This window comes from Symsagittifera roscoffensis, chromosome 5 (genome assembly GCF_963678635.1).
Source record: "Symsagittifera roscoffensis chromosome 5, txSymRosc1.1, whole genome shotgun sequence".
Lineage (NCBI taxonomy): Eukaryota > Metazoa > Xenacoelomorpha > Acoela > Convolutidae > Symsagittifera > Symsagittifera roscoffensis.
Window position 1 is genome coordinate 2,796,760 of NC_087066.1, and position 22,233 is coordinate 2,818,992.

At 36.6% G+C, this 22,233-nt stretch overlaps 2 protein-coding genes across 2 annotated transcripts in view; both read right to left on the minus strand.

Annotated features, from left to right (window-relative positions):
* Positions 1–22,233, minus strand: part of LOC134846098 (uncharacterized) — a 464,945-nt gene that overhangs the window by 229,636 nt on the left and 213,076 nt on the right. The gene's annotated exons all lie outside the window — the stretch shown is intronic.
* On the minus strand, positions 1,528–14,461 carry LOC134845621 (uncharacterized). Its single transcript, XM_063862612.1, has 6 exons — positions 14,157–14,461; positions 11,120–12,546; positions 5,525–6,663; positions 4,787–5,095; positions 2,885–4,713; positions 1,528–2,698 (listed from the first exon to the last, which is right to left on the minus strand). The coding sequence occupies exons 1-6, from the start codon at positions 14,397–14,399 to the stop codon at positions 1,787–1,789; spliced, it is 5,859 nt and encodes a 1,952-aa protein (XP_063718682.1). The 5' UTR covers positions 14,400–14,461; the 3' UTR covers positions 1,528–1,786.

Genomic DNA, 22,233 nt, shown 5'->3' on the forward strand with positions numbered 1-22,233 from the left:
AACCATGAAAAATCATTACAGCCCATATAAATGACTACCACTTCGTTCGTTAACACTGCAGCATATTATGCACACGAAACGGGATTAACAAAACCTTTTTATCATCTGAAATAATCTGCATAGCCACTTCTTTGAATAAAAAAAGATGTCGACATTTCAATTTTTGCATAGCCGTGCAAAAGAAATCTCGACTGGAAACTCAAATGGCATAAGGATTTTTAACCAATACTTCCACAAACAAGAAAATATTGTTCTCACCACGCAGAAAGAAGGAGCTTATTTCTGGCGCGTTTTTCTTTCAAGCAAAATCGGGTACCAAAACACGTCATACAAATTGTATCACATACCAAATGAAGTTTTTTCACTCGTGATTCGAGCTATATCAAAAAAATTCTAACCTTTTACAGTGACAATCCAAATCGGCATTTGTAATATAAGCTTAATCAGTCTGTAAATAACTTATTTTTGAAGCTGCAATTCTCACCTTTTCCCTGATTGCGAAAAATTGTTTCCTCGAAAAAATCCAACTTTTTATAAATGCCAATGTAATTTGCAAAGGCATTTCAAGTCGGAAACTTCGATGCTGTTTCCAAGTCAAGCTGCTATTCTTTCTAAAGTTCGAGTTTTTCTAGGTATAATTTAACCGGTATAATCGGGTGAATAGCAATTAGAGTAAAATCAATTAAAGAAAAAAAATTGAAAGAAATGGAAAATTTTCGAAATATTTAATGTTAACACTATTTGATTGTCAAGATGTCCAGCATAATGACCGGCATTTTTTCTGAAATTTTTCCATTCGATGAATTTTTTATTCCGCAGAGAATTTTAAAAATCAGACCATTTTTGAAACTTTCAAGTAAGGAAATGAACTGCACTTGAAAACAAAACAAAAGCCAAACCGCGATAATCAAATTTGAGGGTGAACAGATTTAAAGACTTTCTTCTGAAAACAAAAAAAAAGAAATATCACGACATATATGTGACATTAACATCGTTCTTTTACATTTGAAAATCATTTACAGAAAATATGTACGTTTAAACATAGTGTTAACCTTCATAAACAAGAGTTTTCCATAGTCTTTATCTTCATAAAGAAGAGTAACCTCCACAAAGAATATTTAAAAAGCAGAAAAGATTTTTATTCAAATTTTATCAAAAAATTAAGACTACATGAGGGCAAAATACCATCTGATCTCTAAGGTTCTTTTTCGATAGCCCAATGACTGGGAGTTATCAGGAGAAAATCATTTCTGAAATTTTAAATCTGTAGTTTTCAATGTACGTGTTGTGTTGCACATCTGTCATGGATGGGTAATTGCATGCACAGGAAGGTGCCATTCAAAACAACTCGAGATGGAGTTTCTTTAAGGACGTATAAGGGGAAAGTTTCTCATCTAATAGGTTCTGGGGGCATGGTATTTTATTTTAAGTTCCCATAGCAAAAGACAAGTAACAAAGACGAGTGAAATCAAGTAACAAAAGCCTGAAAAGAAAAAGACCAAAATGATTCGAGGCCTGAATAAATAATTTAACTTGAACAATGATATTCTAGGGCAACAATAATCAAAATTAAAGAATCAACAATTTAGAACATTATCAAACACACTTTCGACAGTTTTTTTCCATAGAGCAAACATAGAGCAAAGATCGTGTTTGTTGAACAGTCTTTACAATTGAGTGATTCCCAGCCATCATTCATTTAACAAAATTTTTCCTCTCGATTTGATGTTCCTTTTAACATTTTACATGGACGCATTCATTGTTTTGGACAGCATTTTGTTTTTTATTAGATTTCTAAAGTCACAACTTCTCTGACATTCACTATCTTCCCTGTCACAATTTCGCCCGATTTGAACACCCGATTGGAATTTGCGTTTTGTCTTAATAATAACACGGGCACTGCATCTGCAGGACTGCCCATGAATCTATCCAAGTCGCTGACTTTCCTCAGAGCGAGAGAAGGCGGGACATTGACTGAATAGCCATGGTCGATGAGAAACACTGAAAACTGGCGAGGATTCTCACTTTGAAGACGCATCACTTGGGCTCTGTGATACACACACAACTCTAGTATTTCTCGACTGTAGTAAAACACCAGCTGGCCTATTGAAGTTTCATTGTCGGATACTTGCCAGCATTCGTCTGGCACACTTCGACTTAAATTCAGTGCGAATCGTTTAAACTTATCAGTTTCCATATTGCAACGGAACTTGGCGAACATGAAGTTCTCACAACTTTCCGATAAAACTTCCATTTGAACTGTCTCTCCAACTAACTTCTCATATCTTGTCACATGGAAGGGTATTGTTGATTTAATTGCATTCACATAGTCAGCTTTTTCACTCTCCAATTTCACTTCAGGCGGTATTGTAATATCCCATTTTTGATACCCAGTTAATGCCATGAAGTGTCGCAGATCATACACTCTGGCAGAGTAAACAGTCGCTAACATTTTATCCCGCCCACTTTCTTGCATGCATCCTCGAATACCAACGTACACTTTATCTTTATCGTTCAAAACCGTGTCAAGCATTTTTTTGATGTACAATTTGTTCAAATTAGCGTCGAAGTCGTCCGCAAACTTTACCCCAAGAAGAGAGAAAGTTGAGAACAAGGCGGGCACGTCTGTGAATGCTCCAAGAGGAAGCATTTCATTTCTCTTCACATTTCTGTTATTTCCAAAATCGGCGAATTTTACCTAAACACTTTTCATGGTAAGCAATATCTATGCAATCAAAACAATAATTGTTTTTAAAAAAAAAATTCAAAAAAAATACTGATATCACAATGACAAGAAACACAAATTCGTTCTTCAAGTTAATTAGTAAGAGAGCCTGAAAAAATTCAGTTGACCGAAACAACAAATAAATGCAGAGAAACGAACCTTAAACTTATCACCTTCCGTGTTCAAGAAATTTGCTCGAAACCATTTTTTCTCTTCTTCGTAATAGGCACAAGCTGCCATGTTTTCATACAAGTCTGGTGCACAAAACCCTCCTCCGACATAACGTCCATTGATGAACTTATCCACTTCAGTGTTGATTCTCTGCTTCAAAGAGTCGTTCAAGTCTTTCAGAACTCCGAATAAAGTGACTCCATCAGGAGCGAAAGCTTCGAATTGAATCTCGTACATCAACACTTTCGGCACTTCCAGGGCCTTGTAACTGCAGTTGGGCTTGATAACTACATGTGTGGAAACATCACCTACTTCATCCATGATTTGGAAATCTCTGATCCCATGTAAAGTCAAGTCGAACTTTGGGTTTTCGAGACCGTTATCTTGCAAGTCCTGGGCTACCAGTTGCATTGGGTCCCAAAGAGGAACTTGTTCAAACCCATCCACAGTTTCCATCTTTCTAGGAATTGCTTTATCTGGACTAGGAGAAAACAAATCGGGCTGAACGAATTCAATGGTGCGTGAAACTGAGCTACTTGAAGTTGCTTTTTCAACAGCGAGTGGCGTCATGTTCACTGACTCCTTCTTCATAATACCTGCCTCCTTCTCAAGGTTGTTCAAAAATGCTGCAACACTCATACTTGTTGCATCTCCATCTGTGATTGCGTTGTTATTGTTATCAGATCCCGCACTGACTGTCGACTGTTTTGACGTTCCTGCAATATCTGGGTCGGAAGGTTCAGTTTTGGAATTCTTTCTGGATTCTGGTTGTTTTGAAGTATTTGCACGGCGAGAAATAGTTGGCTTAGTTACAAAAAGAACAGTTGGCGCTGCTTCTTCTTCGTCGTCGTCTTCATCGCAATCTTTGTAGTCAGCGTGTTCAAATTGCTCGGCACTTTCGGATTTCTCGTCATCAGTTTCAAACCCGCTCAAATCTTTACCAGAGGATGACACCGACTGTCCACATGATGACATATTTTCGCTGCTTTTTTGTTCCCAGCATTTTCCATTGTTAGCACAATCCTCGGAAAAGTATGCTTCCATATTGTTACATGGGCCATCAATATCATCGCGTTTTTCGAGAACATCCGAATCAGATCGATTTTCTTTGTTGTGATTTGGTGCAATTCTTCTAGCCTTGAAATTGCACGCATCATTGATAGTCTTTTCTCTCATCCTGTGCTCGTTGAGTTTCTTTTCAAGTCTTCCCAAGGCCAGCGATCTGCTTTTCACAACAGGCTTTTGACACTCAGGTAAACTAAGAACATTGTCTTTTTCTAGACTAATTTGCTCATCTTTACCATTGGCAACTAACATACCCCCAGGGTTCCTGTTGGTAATTGCCAAGCCATTTATTTTCAAGAAATACGACACTGGAACGAAATCAGATTTGAGCCTCGAATGTTCGCTTTTGTTTGTGGCTGCAGGCCCAATGTGGTAAACTTCAGAAAAGTCAACATGATCCCAGTACTTGAAGGCAGACACCATAGGGCGATCTCGCTTGAGTGACAGATCGACGAAGATGTCATTTTCAGAAAAGAGTCGCTGCATGGCTTCTTTGCTATTATTGGACCACTTCCCACTGGAACTTCCCGCCGGCGAGATCAGACTTAATTCACACTTACAGGCCAACCCTATTGAAATTCTGTCACAGTTGTACATTAAGAGGTTTTCTCTTTCGACAAGTCTGCGCAGTCCGTAGTCAATTAGAAATACCTCTATTTTCTCCCCTTGAAACTTGACCAGGAGACAACGTACTAACTTTCGATCTTCATCATCGTCGAGTAAAACTAAGGCAGCCATAGCTGTGCTTTCAGCTTAAACAGAGTTAAAATTTTAACTTTGGTGGATTAGAGAACAGGTTACTTTTCGAATACCTGCTTCACTTACATGAGATGATCTCTTCCAAAGAATCAAAGCGCGTCAATATCCCTTCAGAAGTAGCCACTTGCAATTCACACTCTACATCTGTAATAGGATCGTTGCCACCAATGTCCAACACTCGAAAGTAGAAATTCCACGGATCCTCCAGGTTGGTCATGTGCACCTTTCGCATCTCCAGCGAAGGCAGATTCAATTTAAGCTTGGCTGGGTCTGCTGGGGCCTTTTGAATGTCGTCCATGGTCAATGAAGCGCCAAATGATTCTGCTTCTGGCTCGTTTTTCTCATTCTCCTGGTCAAATAAGGAGTCGAGGGAACCTAAAATATACAAAAACTGTGGATCTTGAACAAAATCGGATGAGGTCAAAACATCCCTTCTCTTGGTTCTACTTCGAAATTTCTCTATAAAAATCGAGCATGTTTCACTAAGCACTGACCAATTTTAGAGCAATTAAATTGGTGCAGTAAAAAATATTCCAGCCTCGCATCATCAATTCAGTGGGATGCGAGAGAAAAAAAAGAACTTGAACACAGAAATTTATCCTCGAAGTTTTTTTTTAATCGGTGTTCTCAAGGATCAAGTATCATAGTAAATTTCACTACATGGTCTCTACTAAAATCCGATAATTCTTTAAAGCAAGCGGAGCTTTGCGCCAATTGCGATACATAATATACACCAGTGTTCGGGACTAAAAGTTGACAAGAGTAGTTTTGAAATAGCTAATACTTATCAAAACTCAATCCAACCTGAGCGCTCTATTTCTTTTGCCACCAATTTCTGCCTGGTCAAAATATCCGCAACTAACTCTGGTTCGCTCCCCTTTCTAAACAAGACTATCAGCTGCACATTGTATTTATTCGTATTTTGATCGATGGAAACTACTTTCAGCTTCGCAATCCTGTTGAGCAGCAACTTCTTAGTGCCTTCCATTGCACTCCTGCCCCACATGGGTCTATTGTCGAGTGGCTTCACTCCATGCAAACTGCACAGAAACACAACAGACGGATACTTCTCCAACAACTCCATCGGAATCTTCCTCAACTTGTCCACAGTGACCACCACTGAGTTGCCGAAATCCACGAAGAACACTTTGATCTCTCCGAAGTGATTCACTTCCACGACTATAGCGCGATAGAAGCCACATGAGTCATCTATTTCAAAGGGGGCCAAGCAGTACATACCCTCATAGGGGCACAGTATCTTGCACTCTTCTCGATCGCCCAACTTCTCAACGAAGTCTTCGATCCCACTCAAAAGCGCTTTCTGTTGCTCATTGCGCACAGGATCAGCTAGTCTGCAATAGAAGTGAGACGGGTTTATGAACTCTGTTACTATTACTCTATCAGAAAACTGTTCACTTGCAAACAGAATCTCACTTCTGAGGTAGAAAGGATACTTTGGTCGCATAATATTAGTCTTTTGAGCATTTTGCTTGTCGATAAATTTGGCATGTTTTCTGAACACCATCGAATGACAAATTGAAGCCGGTGAGTCACTGTACAACTTGACATTGTCAACAGAGCCAGACATTTCATACAGATCCATCCAACTTTTCCCATACTCGGTGGTCGTACAATTTGTGGCTACCAGGGTGCGTCCAGCGACCAGAGATTTGAAATACAACAGAGAATCTTCTGTCCATCTTCGATTTCGGTCACGCATCAGAGTAGCACCTTGTAGCAAATCATGTTTTGGTGCCAAGTTCAGTAGACCCCCATGCATCGCAAAAGGTGGGGTTGTATGCAGCAAGTATTGTGTTGAAGGCACCTTTATTTCCGAATTTGAGCAGTAAGCTTTGTTTCCATAGTCCACGAATGACACTAGCACTGAATCGGGAAAGCGAGAGGAGACGCCTACTTGTTGAAGCACTTTCGCTCTGTACCAGCTGAAACAATTACGGCAAAGTTCAATTACACACCAAGTTGAAACATGACATGTAAGTTGCAGTACATGAGCGGAATTTTCCAACATATTTTAATTGCAAAACCAAAATATAGCACACAGAAAAATGGAAAAGTGTCAATCAACTCACCGGAAGAAAAATTGACTTTTTAAACAACTTTCGATGTTCGAAAAAATAGATCACGTAAAAGCGCTTTGAAAGAGTCTTTTATGATCGACGTTTTTTCGCAGAAAAAACGGAGCTTCGCAGCACCTCTCAACGATCTTATGCGTCAGTGATTATTGGGAAACTAAAAAAACGGATGGAAAAATTAAAAATATAACCAAAAGCGAAAGATTTCCAAAATGTAATTTAAATTTACAAACAAGACTGCTTGTATCAGGGCGAAGCCCCGATTGTTCCGACTGCCTTTTAAGGTTTATGGAGCAGCATAAAGCTTTTTTCTAAAATTTAAATATTTTTATGAAAATTATCCCCCCACACGCCATTTAAAGTACAAAAAGATAGATTTCGTTCCTTGTAACAAATCAATTATGGCAAATAAGCTTCGTTCAACCAATTTGGAACGATTTATAAGACGGATTAAATCTCCGCTTATGCGTTAATAGCGCGAATTATATCGCGCGTTAATTGTCCCAAATTGGTCAAAATGCCCAAAACGGCGATCTTTAAGCCCTCATAACTTTACGAAAAATGATCACAGGTGAAATGTCTTTTCAAATTTAAGCTCAGGACAACAATACCTTTTGAATGATACTAAAAAATTCCGTCAAAAATCGCTAGTTAAGAAGTCGAAATTTGTCTGAAGAAAAAAAAACCCACCCCGAGCACAAATATTCCGTTACTTTCGTATCGAAAGTCGGAACAAAAATACTGAAACTAAACACGAAAAAAAAAACAGATGAAAAAATGACAATGTTGAAAAATCTGAAGAAAAACAATTGACTCTAAGCGCAGAAAAAGCCTTATCAACGATTTTTTAGATGAGAAAATTTCAGCGATAAAATTCCATTTCAGATATCTATCAACCTATAAAATTGAAAACAAATTTTTCAGACAGAGCCTGAAAAAACCTAGCAGCAAATTTGCGAAAGTTCAAAAATCTATCGCCAAAAAATTTTTCAAAAAAAATTACTTCAACTTCATTGAACATGAATAGTACCGCAACAACTTAAGTAGTTCTTTTAGAGAAATTAAATCAGCTTGCGGTTAACTCATTTGTGAAAGCCAAAGCTAAAAGTCATAGTTATTGCTATTCCGCAATTTAATTTGGAAAGAAATACAAGTTACTAGAAGCAAATCATACAAGACTGCTCGTATCAGGGTGAGGCCTTGAATGTTCCGACTGCCTCTTAAAGTTTGTGGAGCAGTGATAACATTAATGAAATAAAACAAAATGAATTTTCTTTTCTAAAATTTGAAATTTTTTATGAAAATCATCCCCCTCACGCCATATAGAGTACAAAAGGGTAGATTTTGCTCCTTGTAACAAATCAATTATGGCAAATAAGCTTCTTTCAACCAATTTGGAACGATTTCTAAGACGGATTAACTCTCCGCTTACGCGTTAATAGCGCGAAATATATCACGTGTTAATTGTCCAAATTAGCCAAAATGCCAATCTTAAACCCCCGTAACTTTACAAAAAATGATCACAGGTGAAACATCTTTCCAAATTTAAGCTCAGGACAACAAAACTTTTTGACTGATATAAAAGAAAAATACCGCCGAAAATGGCTAGTTAAAAGTCGAAGAAAAAATCTTGACCGAAGAAAAAAAACCCACCCCGAGCACAAATATTCGGTTACTTTCGTATCGAAAGTCGCAAAAATAACACCACAAACATATTGGCTAAACAGCTTTCTATAAACGACTGCTGAGAAAATGCACCGACATTCTGTAACCGAAACAAATAAAACGAAAAAATGAATAGCCCTCAACATACAACACACTGTATAGAACGTTGAAATTTCGACAAACTGGCGAGGCGGTGTAAACGGGGAAGGGGATGTAAACGTGGGGACATGTGGGAAAGTAAACGAGGAGGTTTAAGCGGGGGAGGGTTGGTGTAAGCTGGGGGAGTGTAAACTGGAGGGACGACAAAGGGAGGTATATTAGATTAGTGAGAGAACATAAAGAACAGCAAAAAACGAAAAACTAACAACTTATGAGAGAAATTGTGAAGCTAAAAATTGAAAACACGACAAACATTTTTTGAGCCAAATCAAATCTCGTTTTATCTGTAATGTGTATCAGCCAAAAACAACTTAAGTTTTGAATATACTGCACTGTATTTGAACTTTTCAAAAATTTCAAAAAAATGTTTACTCAGAGGTCAAATTGCACTTCGCTTACACAGGCAACAATATGACCGATAACGCTATTGGGAAAAGCTGAATGAGTAAAACTTTTAATTTGCGAACTTAAACATTCAATTTGCGAACTTGCGACCTTCAACATTCAATTTGCGAACTTCTGCTATCCTCACGGCTTACTTGAATTCTAAACCTACTCAAATTTATGACGCCTGTTTAATCCCCGCTACCACTCAATTTCTCCGTACTCCTTGACCGCTTTCTCAGATTTTCTGTTCCCCCATGTTTACCCCCCCTCCTCCTTCACTTTACCCAACCTCCCCCGGGGGAGGCGGTAAATGTGGGGGAGCGGGTGTAAACGGGGAAGGGGATGTAAACGGGGGGACGGGTGGGAAACTAAACGAGGAGGTTTAAGCGGGGGAGGGTTGGTGTAAGCTGTGGGAGTGTAAACTGGAGGGACGACAAAGGAAGGTATATTGGATTAGGGAGAGAAAATAAAGAACAGCAAAAAACGAAAAACTAACAACTTATGAGAAAAATTGTGAAGCTAAAAATTGAAAACACGACAAACATTTTTTGAGCCAAACCAAATCTCGTTTTATCTGTAATGTATTTCAGCCGAAAAAAACTGTAAAATTTTGAATATACTGCACTGTATTTGAACTTTTCAGAAATTCCAAAAAAAATGTTTACACAGAGGCGAAGTTGCAGTTCGCGTACACAAGCAACAATATGACCGATAACGCTATTGGGAAAAACTGAACGAATAAAACTTTGAGTCTAAAAAATTTGCACGCCAATTGTCACAGAGTGACGCACGCCAATTATCAGTCAACATAATTGCTAAGTGACGCAAACCAATTATGACGCATTAGCAGTACCGGTCAATTATAAAAAAAATTCACCAACTAACACGCCTCAATTTATAGAGCGGACGCATTTTAACTAGTACACGAAAAATTTCATCTGAAACATCCGACTCTGCTAAGGTTCGAACCCTCTTATTTTGTTGCAGGTCTCCTTCCCTACCTCTACGCTACAGATCCATCATACCTTAAAGCTTAAGTGCTATTTGTAATATAATAGTCTGTCTTATTATCCTTAGCATTGGCTGTGTTTAATAGCTGGTTATTGATCAGAATGAACACTTTCAAAAAGAACACATTTTGCCGCAACAATATTTGCGCCGCAACAATATTTGCGCCGCAACAATATTTGCGACTTAGGTTGAAAAAAAAGAGAGTTCATACTATAACACAAACTTTGATTGTGTAATAATCCACTTAATTGATTATATCTTGTAAATCATTATATTTAATTGTAACCGATTAAAATTGATTTGACCAAAGTTAAATTATGCCAACATTAGAATCGATTATTTTATAGAGACTGCCAAAGGAAATCCAATTAAATCGATTTTGCACAAAACTCCACTTAGGGTTGAGCCACCAAAAATAGAACTTTTACTTGCGACTTACGTTGGAAAAAAATTACATCGAAGGCACCATATAGAAATGATATTAATTCACTAATAATAAAGCAAAACCTTTCCATTGAATCATCAAACAGACAGAAAAATTAATTGAAAAGGACTGAAATCAAGAGAAAATAGCCAACATACAGTTGGAAAAAATAAACGAACGCAAGGAAAAAAAACCAACTTGTTTTTGTAAAAACTTCAAGTTCCGAAATTAAAAGAAGAAATATATTCCTTTAAAGCTCGTTGAAATTCAAGAACAATTTTGTGATTCGTGATTTTTTGATAAAATTAAACCAATTTGAGAAATTTGGATCAGAAGGTAAAATTTTCATTCCACTGGGAAATCTGAAAATTAAACTCCACTTTCGACCCTAGAATTAGATCACGTTTCTCATGACATTTACATTTTCGCTGCTCGATAGTGGAATTTGTCTTCCTTTTAAAAAAAGAAATTAACTGCACTTAAAAAGAAATCAAAAGTCAAAATGGGAAAAATCAAAATTGAATGTGAACATCAATTGATTTTCTGAAAATCAAACAAAATCTCCAAGATCTTTGAAAGAGTCTTGGCTAAGCTCATTGTTCTTAATAATGGGTCACTGTAAAAATCAGCGTAAGTTGAGTATGAAGCTAAAAGAATTACTTGTTGTCGAAGAACTTTGCCAATACCATACTATCCACTTGCAGTTTAGACAATGTTCTCAAATTGGCAATGTTGCTCTGCTGGTCCGCAACCAGACTTTGAATTCTGTGGTTCAACTTGTCCAGATCACTTTCCGAATCCGAGATTATGAAATAAAAATCAACTGGAGTTTTCAGATGGGTTATTTTAACAATATACCCAAAGGCTAACATCCTCGGCCATGCAATGTTTGGGAATTGTGAAAGCGCTATACTGTCGATACAAAAGCCATCCATATTTTGAACGTCTGGGCGCTTATTTCTCTCAGCCACCAACTTAGTCAAGCACAGCTCGTCTTTTCCATTCGATTTCTGGAACCTTCTGTACTCATAGTCATACAGCGCAATTATTGGTTCTTTGTTCATGAATGAGACTTTGCCGAAATTCTCGACTACCTCTTCGATATCAGTTTCATCAATTTGAAACATCAACTCAAAGGAGTCAAGCGCTTCGTAATTCGATATAAAACAACTCGGCAACGAAACTATCGCGTTTAATTTTTTCAACTCTGTAGTTACACTTTCGCAGTCTTGTGTTTTTTGTTCGATACATTTTAGCAGCTCACTCACATAGTTGCTAATTATGTTACTCGATTCCTGACACTTTCTCACTTCGCTTAACTTCTGATGACAGAACTCCTTCACGTCAACAAACTGTTTCTTTAAGCTCAGCTGCAGTAAGCCCATGATTTGCATATATCGCATGTTCAACTGTTTTATTTTCATTTCAGCCAGACTTTCAATTTTACTCGCTAGCTGTTCACTTTGAACCTCCGAATTTTTCAGATCGTTTTGGAACCTTTTGGCGCTTTCTAGGGCCAAATTTGGGTCTGGAATATTACTGCCAGTTCTCAAGAGGTTATGTCCCGTGTGATTGCCTGTCTTATTAGACTGGAACAAGCAGCCTACACAAAGATAGATATCACAAGTTGAACAAAAACAGTTCGCACTAACAGTCGGATGCTCAGTACACGCATCCAATTTGGTGTCCGATGGAATAATTCCAATGGCCTGGTGAGTCTGATTAGTCTCTGCGTGGTTCTCTTTGAAACACTTCTCACAACACAGCACAAAACAATGATCACACACGACAACTGCCTTTGCACTGTAACACACAGCACAGCTTAGTTCCGCTACATTTTTGCCAAATGGAGAGTTCCCCAAAGCAAACATAGCATTTTGCGCTTTCCTGGGCCTTGTCGGTTTTTTAATCAACCTCGTTCCTCCAATTGAGCTGGCTTGAATTTCTTCAAACCCTGTCTTGCCCATAACAGAGAAGCCACATGTCACGACATTAGCAATGGGTTCCATTAAATTAGCCGTTTCATTTTCGCGGTAGGATAATGCATCATACGGGTGACATATGCGGCAGAATTTTTCTTGACTCCACTAAAACAAGATTTTGTAAGCATGCTATTCGCGAGAAAAATCGTCTTTCTAGCATCGCACTTGCAATACAAAAAGTGTAAGATTAAGACAAGTCTCAAGAACTATCAAAGCGGACTGATAAATTTTTTTATGTTTAAATGTATCAAAATTTTTTAACTAGTTCCAAGTGGGGTTGAAATTGAGCTATCGAAACTTAAAATTGGGGCCCAAATCTTATCGATCTCATGGATGATAATGCAAAAAAGTAGTTGTATGTTGCAGTACCTTTATCGTTACAGGCGTTTTCGTTACCTCCAGGCTAAGTGTGCAGGAGACACTCATAAATTTGAATTCATTATGAAGGAAGGTACCACCAGGATAGCAATAATAAAAGTTATTAAGTGGTATGGTTTTCCCATTTAATTTCAACACCTCAAGGAAGCTCGTACGAGGTCAAAAGCGGCGAATAAAAAAGAATTCATCAGAAACAATGCCGTAGTAAAAAACACTGTCGGAGGGAACAATCGAAAGAGTAGCTCTCATTATTAAAGGTGTCCCAGAAAACACACGAAGAGATGACTATATAGAACTGAGATTACTTCTACTTAAAACCCACTCAAGCAATTGTTTATTGTCAAAAATTGTATTTTGGAAAAGCTATTTTGAAATAATTCAAAAAACCTATTGATCCATTGTTTTATTATGTTGAGGAATCGAATCAATTTGGTTCCCAAAATTTTAACAATAAGCGGTATTAAACTGAACACACATTTGAATCCGGGAGCTTCGCGTCACTTGCGAGACAAAATAATAATGACATTGAAAGCTAGCAGAGAAAATAAAGTAAACTCACTGGAATGAAAAATATGATTTTAACACATAATGATGTCAAAACACAAAGCCCAGTGATCCGTTTGCATTGAGGCAAAAATCAACAATCGGTAACTAAGCAGGCAAAAAACTGGTAGACTCCCGTTGAGCTGAACAGAAAAAAAAACAAAGAAAAATTTAGGCGAAAATAAATTTTGAAACCCCACTTTTACATCCCCACAGAGGCAGACAAAAGTATTACTATGAATTCTCGCCCTCTAGGCGACCTATTATGAGGCAACTAAACCAGTACAACAGAGCGGGGAAAATAAATTCAAGTATCTTTAAGAATGATAGATAGGGCACACGGTTTCAGATAAATCCGAAATTTCAAGATACCAGATGGAACTAAGCCGACAAAAGAAACAGAAACCGGATATACCGAAAACATTGTTTTCATAAGAAGAAATCTTACCGAAAAAATACAGGTCACAGCCAGAACTCAAAACCAGGTTTTTGTGGTCCTAAGCATGGATAGTACCTCTAGGCCAAGTGTGCAGAAACATTCATTTGATTGAAATTGATCATGCAGCACGCCACCTCTAGTGCGAATTGTTCGAACGAAGTTGTAAACGAGAAAAGGTGGCAAGGGCAATACTTAACTAACAAAATCGAGACATCAGAAATCAATTTTCACTCAACTAGAATTAAGCACATAAAAACCATGCCAAGAACTTAAGAAGCACCATTTTTTGATTGATCCAACAGCGCACAGTCGCCCACATAGACATTAATTTAGCATTAACTATGTTTGAATGAACCTGAGTTTTGCATCCAACACACACACTGTGTCCACACCTGGGCAACACGTAGAGAGTCATTGTCAAGTAAGGCAGCCCACTCTCCTTGTCCAGACCGACACTGCCCTGCTTGTCACACTTCTGACACTTGGCACCACACTTGGGGGACCTCGCTGATGCTATGGGAGAGGGAAGAGAGGAAGAAGGAAATTGGAGCAAAGACTGCGGGCTACAAAGGCCACCGTCCACAAAGTCACCAGACATCTCGTTTCCTTCTGGAACTGATATCTTTCCCGTGATTATCTGTTCATAATGCCCAGTTGTTACAATCTGAAAACCAGAACAATAACAAGAATTGTAAACTTACTTCGCAGACGAAAAAGCATTTACTCACAACTGTCACAAAAACATTGACGATTTTTATTATGCAATTAAATAACAATTTCGGTTTAATTTTTTTTTCATCGTTTTCTATGATTTAACAACTTATTGGACAATTAGAAAGAACAAACAGATATATGAAAAAGTCTTATCCTTTTCCCAGTTCTATTACATTAAAGATCTAAACATTGGTCATAAAATTTCGCTTTGGTCGTCAGTATCTAACATCTTCAAAAATTTTTTAGCTTCAGATTTTCACCCTAAATTCTGCAACATCAAATGCCTCATCAATTTTTCTTTAATTAGTTCGAAAGATAAGGGCGGTCATATTAAGAGTGGTCGTATGGCGCAGAAGAGTCGTCGTATGGCGGGGGTGGTCGTATGGCGCAGAAAATTTGGCCAAACAGGGACTCTTTAGTGCTTTGGCAGAGCTCGAAAAATCAATTTGGTTGACCTAAAAAATGTCGAAAAAAATGATAAATTTTGAAAAAAAAATAGGGGAATCGAAATGTTCGTATGTCTCGATGAAGGACAACTAGGGCACACAGCTAAAGCTGGAAGTACGAGTTTGATATTTTTTGAAATCGTTTTACTGATGCGGGACCATATGTTTAATTTCAAAACTTGGACTTTGCCCAAAACCTTTGTTGTTTCTCTAATAAAATAAGTGAGAAGCGTGAAAAGTTTGGAGATTTTGAAGTTTTCCCAAAGACAAACTTTCTCTGACCAAAAATTAAGGAGTAACCGCTTGAGCAGGAAAAATTCGCGCAACCACTTTCAATTGAAATTTTCATCTCTGACTTGAAAGGGTAGTTTTTAAGAAAACTCAAAAATTTCAAAAAAAAAAGGTCAAAGTTCCTTGTCTATAAAAATTTTCATACAAATTAAAAAATTTCAGAGCAAAAAACTAGAAAAAAATTTGAAGTTTTTTTCATTTTTTCGGTTTTTTTGTCTAAAGACTGGTAGTATTTTATGCTTATTTCAAAACCTTTCTACGTAATTGCATACTTCTATAATCCTACCAAGCACAAGAAACTACGCTAACTTGAAGATTAAAAACAACTTTTACGCTGGTGTCGGAACATTCTGTGCCACATGCAGAGCAACCGGCTAACCATGATTTGAAATGCATTTTCTGGAATTTCCAAACAATTTGATAAATTCTTAAACTTGCAGCACAAACCTTTGACGCAGAAACAAAACAGAGCTTCGCATCATTTGCGATACAAGACAAGCGCTGCATTGCAAGCTATCAAATAGAAAGAGACATAATCAAAATCGAAAAAAAAAATGTTTTTTTTTTTTGGGAAAAAATTAATAAGTAGTAAATGGGTTGTTAGTATTTTACCGAACGTCCATTAATCTGACCAAAAGTGGATTCAGCCGAGAACAAGAAAAATCGTAAGAAATTGTTCCGAAAAAAATCGAACCATCAAATTTGAAATCATAAAAAGAACCATCAAAAAAGAAATCATTTTTTCAATTTTTGCCTTTGAAGTGATACAAAATAGAGTAATTAAGTCGATAAGACAAGCCGACACCATTTAGGACAAACAAAACTTTCAAGCGGAAAGAAAAAAGAAAAACGAAGGAAAATATACGACGTCAGCGCTATTCATTCACTTCACAATTTCTTGCTCTGTTATCACCGGTCTTACCTGTAAGAAAAGTTAATTACGGGGAAAAAGTTTTGTTCACGATTATAAGACGCTTGCTCTCACAAGTGTAAAGAAAAGATGGATGATTGACTCCATGATTTTTTTCTTTGGACAAAGTGCCATATTTAAATCAGTTGTTTTTGAACGATTGGGGTTTCTACGTCATATGAAAAATTTTGACGGCAATTTGTATAACTGAGGCTTTGTAAATGCCAATTTGGGATTATTATTGCGCGATATATTACAACTCGTAACGTTTCAAAAAGGCAACAAATCGCAGCAAGACAGCAGGCGACAATTAGAAGCGTCAAAAACCTTTGATCAGATCAAACGAACACGAGATACAATATTAAAAAAACCGAATACATGAAACTGAAAATCGAAAAAAAAGACCGTCGAGCCTAAATCCTCGGGGTGCAGCTGCGATATCAAAGTTTAGGACAAACTTAACAGAAATTTTTTTAGCAGAATCAGAGGAAGCGTAATTAATCAAGAAACCTCCTGAAAAACACACACAAGTAAGTATAAAAAGAAGGCGAAACTGAGCTTCCAAAAATGTGTGACACAAATGAGTGACTATGATTACAAGCAAATGAAAAGAAAAACCAAAAATTGAAATAAAATTCTTCAAATAGAAAACGTTTTTTTTTTAATTGAAAAAAGTTCTTAAATTGGCAGAAAGGAACAAAACAATTCTGAAAAGAAAATTCTGCACCATTAGAAACTTTAAAAAGAGATTTTAAAGAGCCAAAAGAAATCGATCATTTCTGCGAGACCTAAGCCGAAAAAAGCTAGCAGACAAGACAGTCTAAAGTCTAAAACATTCGAAAATTTTTAGTTTCCACAAAAAATGGTCCCAACTGCAATCGAATTTCTGGTATTTGTGGTCTCACGCATGGAATGGATGTTACCACTGTGCCAATCGCATAGAATACTTCTAAAATTTATAAAGAAAACAAATTCCAAAAGTTTCTAATAAATATCATGAAAAATTTTAGAAAGAAAAACCGGCAAAATTTCTTCTAACTCAATTACTCGCCACAAACCGAAATACAAAGAAATGATTTTCACTTTAAAAAAAAACGCCTTATTTTTAGACAATTATGTGCTGCGGCAATTAAGCCGACAAAATACAAGCAGACAAACAAAAGTCCGACAAACAAAATTTTGACGCGCGGACATTTTTCCGTTTACAAAAAATAACAGGTCCGGGCCAGACTCAAACCAATAAAAAACTCCTTACTTTTAGGCTGTTATCTGCTGCGGCAACTTAGCCGACAAAAAACAAGCAGACAAACAAAAGTCCGCCAAACAAAAACCTGACCAAAATTTTTTCAAGCAAAAAACGGCGAAACTTCTCTGAACTCAATTACTCGCTAAAAACCGAAACACGACAATATTATTTTCCATTTCAATAAAAAACGCATTAATTGTAGACAATTATCTGCTGCAGCAACTAAGCCGACAAAATACAATAGAAAACAAAAATCCGACAAACAAAATTTCGGCGCGCGGACATTTTTCCGTTAACAAAAAAAAACAGGTCAGGGCCAGATTCAAACCATTGACCTTTGTCTATATAGGCAGGTGTTTAAATTCTTCGCCAATTGCGTGACTTTTAACGTCTGACTTAAGATTCCATATGAACCAAAGGAAAAATTATCCAAGTGATTCTGTTAAACTAGTTGTTAACTCGAAAAAGTCTATACTCCGATTTGATAAAGCTTGCTAATCGCAAGCGTAAACATTTTATTAGTACCGATTATTTTAAAACTGCAGATTTTTCAGAAATCGCACATTCAAAGCCCTACAATTCGAGAAAAAATTGGAAAAAATAAACAAAGCAAATAATTCGACAATTATAGCCCGTTGCTGCGTTTCGCACCACATGCGATACAATAATTATCAAAGAGGACTTCGAACCATATCGGCAAAATCTTGTCAGAAAAAACCACTTGCTGTCCGTTTTGGTGATTGTCCGCAAAGAGATGTTTTGAATCTCTGTTTCTTGAACTAATTTCTTAAAAATCAGCTTTATCAGCATATCGACAGCATATCAGCTTTAAAACAATAGGCTAAAAAAATAAAATATCGAAATTCAAGTGAACAAACAGCTAGATCTATCAAAATGAATGAAGAGTTTCGAAAGACAGACAGTAGAGTGCAAAGTTCGCAACAGAAGAAAACTTACCAAGCTGTAACAAAGCCGAAAACACCTAAAAGAAATCCCGCAAGCTGAAAAACAAATTATTTGAAACTTGAAAAAATTATTAATTCACTCCCTTCATAACGCGCACACATGAAAAATAAAAAATTTTCGCTCAACATACGACTCAAAACAAGGACAAAAATCCGATATAAGTTACAACCTACATAAACAAGCAAAATTTGAATTTAAAATGCAAACATGCTCAAAATATGTCTGTTGCAGTATTTGCAACAGAGATCACCAGGAGACGAAGGACTCCAGGACGTGAGTCCAGTGAACAAAATTATTCTCGACCAAACAGCATAGAACAAAGTTATTGCTGGAAAAAAGACTTGCACTGGATCACACTAACCTTGCTAATCGCAAGAATAACAAAAAATTAAAATAAAAAAAAATTTGAAAAGCTTGATTTTTTTATTCTTTAGCAATGGTTTGTGATTTCTTTTTTAGTTAATGAGAGGAGACAGAATTGGTTCATAGCCCATAAAAACGAGTAAAAAAATAAATTCTTGGATTTTAACGCAATCCGAAAAGAATTAGCTTGGAAAAATAATACGACTAGAGGGCTTCAAACTAATTTCTGAATATGAAATTGCTTCTTTAAATCGTTAACTAAGAAATCCAAGGCAACCGTAAGAAATCGGCTTTGGGTACTCAACGACGTTTCCTTTTTTATAAATTGAAAAAATTTACATAGAGGCGAAGCTAAGCTTCACACCAGTTGCGATACAAAATGAATGACTAGCAAATGGAAAGTCAAATCAAAACATTTAAAACCTTCGAAAATCAATTTTGTCAACATTTTTTAAAATAAAAATTGCAAATTCTAAAAAGTCGTGGAACAAAAATACTAAAGCCATTAAAAATCTTTAAAGGGATATTTCGGAAAGCCAGGAAGAAGCGAATTGATTTGAAAGAAACAAAAAAATACAAACCAAAATTTTAGTCACCAATGTTATCGAACACAAACGTTGAACGCAACTTTGTGCGTGTTAGGTAGAAAAAAGATAAAAGGTTACTGAAAATTTAATTTTTGGTTATATACGGCACTGTACTCCACGAAACATTCCTGCGGGTGTGAACTTCGATCTTTTCCAGGCGTGTACAATTTCTATCTTGCTATATGCTTATCCTGCGTGATTTCTGAATGTAACAACATTGAGACAATTCGAATCGTTCAATTATATTGGTACACCGTATTTTCGGAGCGCTATCTATTTTCGGCGGAGCTCCGCTTTACTTGCAATGCAACACAGCCATAAAAACACAAAGTCAAAAAATGATTACTGTTGGAAAAAAAACTAGGTCTACCAAAATGTTTTTGTTTCGATAGATGTTCCTTCTAGTCAAACATGCTATGCAAAACACTTGAATAATCAATTAGTAATGGAACAAAACTTACGAAGCGGAAACAAAGATCACCATGAAAGTACTAAGATCAAAATTGCTTACAGCACAGGAAAAATCAGCGATTAGACAACTAAGCCGACTAACTCGAGCAGAAAATTCAGTTTTAATGGAAAAAAATTCAACTCCACACAAACTGAAAAAACAAGGTACTACCGATAATCGAACCCACACCATAGGGTACAACGGCTACCACGTTACCACTAGGCCAAGTAAGAAAGCACCTGAAAGTAGTCAAGGTTCACTAATAATACAAGTGAGAAAAAAAACTATGTCGGAAAAAAATGTTTACGGGAGAAGTGTAAGAACTTAGTAATTTCATAATCAAATATAAAAAAAGCCAATCAGGTTGAGCTCATCCTCGTTTTATCAAATTTTTTAAAAGTCTTTGAGCTCAGAAAATCAATTCGAACTTCTAGGCATCATTGTGAAATTGTTCTTTCTTTTGATGTAGTGCGCAGTTGCATTGTTATCAACCATCGCCAGTGTTGAGTTTTAAGATATACTGCCTAAATGGATGTATTGGTGATGTGTCTTCGATTAGTGACGAGATCGCTGAAGTCTCGCATAGTGATTCCTACGTGAGGTAGCTACAGTTATCCGCAGATTTACTGGTTATCAGTATCGTGGCACTAGTGCTATTGTTCATATTGCTGTCCGTTTTGGCGATTGTCCGCAAAGAGATGTTTTGAATCTCTGTTTCTTGAACTAATTTCTTAAAAATTTAATTAGCAAGTGTTGGGTATGATAGGTACGGTATAAACTTTGTGCATTATATAGTATTTTATTTGTTGTCGTGTAAATTGACAAAAAAATTTTGATTGTCACACTGATTTGAGTAGCATTAAAAGAATTTAAGGGCAAAATCTGAACATTCCAGAGGGAGTACAATTGCAGGTATTGTTGCAAAAAGGATATTTGGGAACCAGGCGTGATTCAAGGAGCAGTACGGCTAAAATTTGAAAATTATTGTTTCAGTTAATTGTGGCTATTAAATCTTTAAGGTATAATCCATTTTAGGGGCATGGTTAGATTCATTTTGCCTGCTTTGGTTTCTAATTAGGTCATAAAAAATCAAATTTATCAAAATTTGTAATAGTAGAAAAATTACTTTTTAGGTCGACCAAATAGATTTCCTGAGCGCTCCCAGAACACTATAAAGACCCTAACTTGACAAATATTGGTGCACCGCAGGCAAATTAATTTTATGGAAAAAAGCAGTTCAACAATGCCGTTTTTGAGAATTTTAAATTTTGACCACTTCAAAATTATAACAAATTGGCGCCTTTAGAAAAACTTTAGAGTTGCTCGGCCGAAAATGGATGTCATTAAATAATACTAGAGGAGGGAACCTTTAGTTGGCGAGGAGGTCGAATCCGAGGGGGGAGTCGTCCACCCCTCTCCTAAATCCACCCCTGCATAGGTCAGTTTCACGCATATGAGCGAAACAAAAAACATAAAGTTAAAAAAGAGGTAAATAGGGTGAATGTACCCATTTAAATCTGTGAAAAGTTTCCTCAATTAGATTGTGAAATTGGTGGTTTGTAAATGCACTGATAATAGGCCGACTATCTTTATGCGGACACAATTTGAGCCGAAAAAAAAAGATTTTATAACTATTTTAATTTTACCCACTAAAATTAAATTGAATAACACTTGCACTTAAGACTACAACGAAAATTAATTAAAGCACAAGCAAAATCAATGAAAACGCAACTAAGCCGAAGAAAAATTTCAATTGAATACATACTGAAAAAAAAGGTTAGGCCGGCACTCAAAAGCCCCTGACCTTTTATTGCAAAAGGGAACAAACCTGAAAGTTCTTAAGCTTCAAAAACAACACAAGTAAGAACAACAGTAAGATTTGTTAAAGTAGTTAACGGAAAAAAGTCTTCTTCCCGATTACAAAACACTTGCTTTGTCAAGTGTAAATAAAGTTTCGACCATGAACTGCTTTGTTTTTGGCGTTTTGTTTTCGTGCTATGAAGTGTTCAGTAAAATTACGTTTGTTGTCATCTGCTAGTATTTTCTAATCTCAACTTAGTTGTTGATGAGCTTTAATGAGCAATGACCGAAAAGAGAACGGTCGGTTAACTCTTTCGCGCTTTGAACGTTCGTTTTTTGAGCTTCTTTTTTGCGTTTCATTCATTGAAAATCTCAAAATTAAATGAGCCGAAAAAATTTATATTCCAAGTCAAAGCTTCTAAAGTTAAAGACTTATAATTATTGTATTCGGCTAGTTTAAAAAATTTTTTTGATTTACCAAGCGCGGAAGTTCAAGAATCGACTTAATTCCCTTATATCTCCGAGAATTTAAAGTTAACGATTGAAATAACTTTTTGAAAAAGCGTTGAAACTTTTTTGTTACAAAAATCTGTGTTGAACAGATAATTCGAAGAAAACTTTATTAGCAAAAAATGGTAGACCCTTGGACACTTTTTCC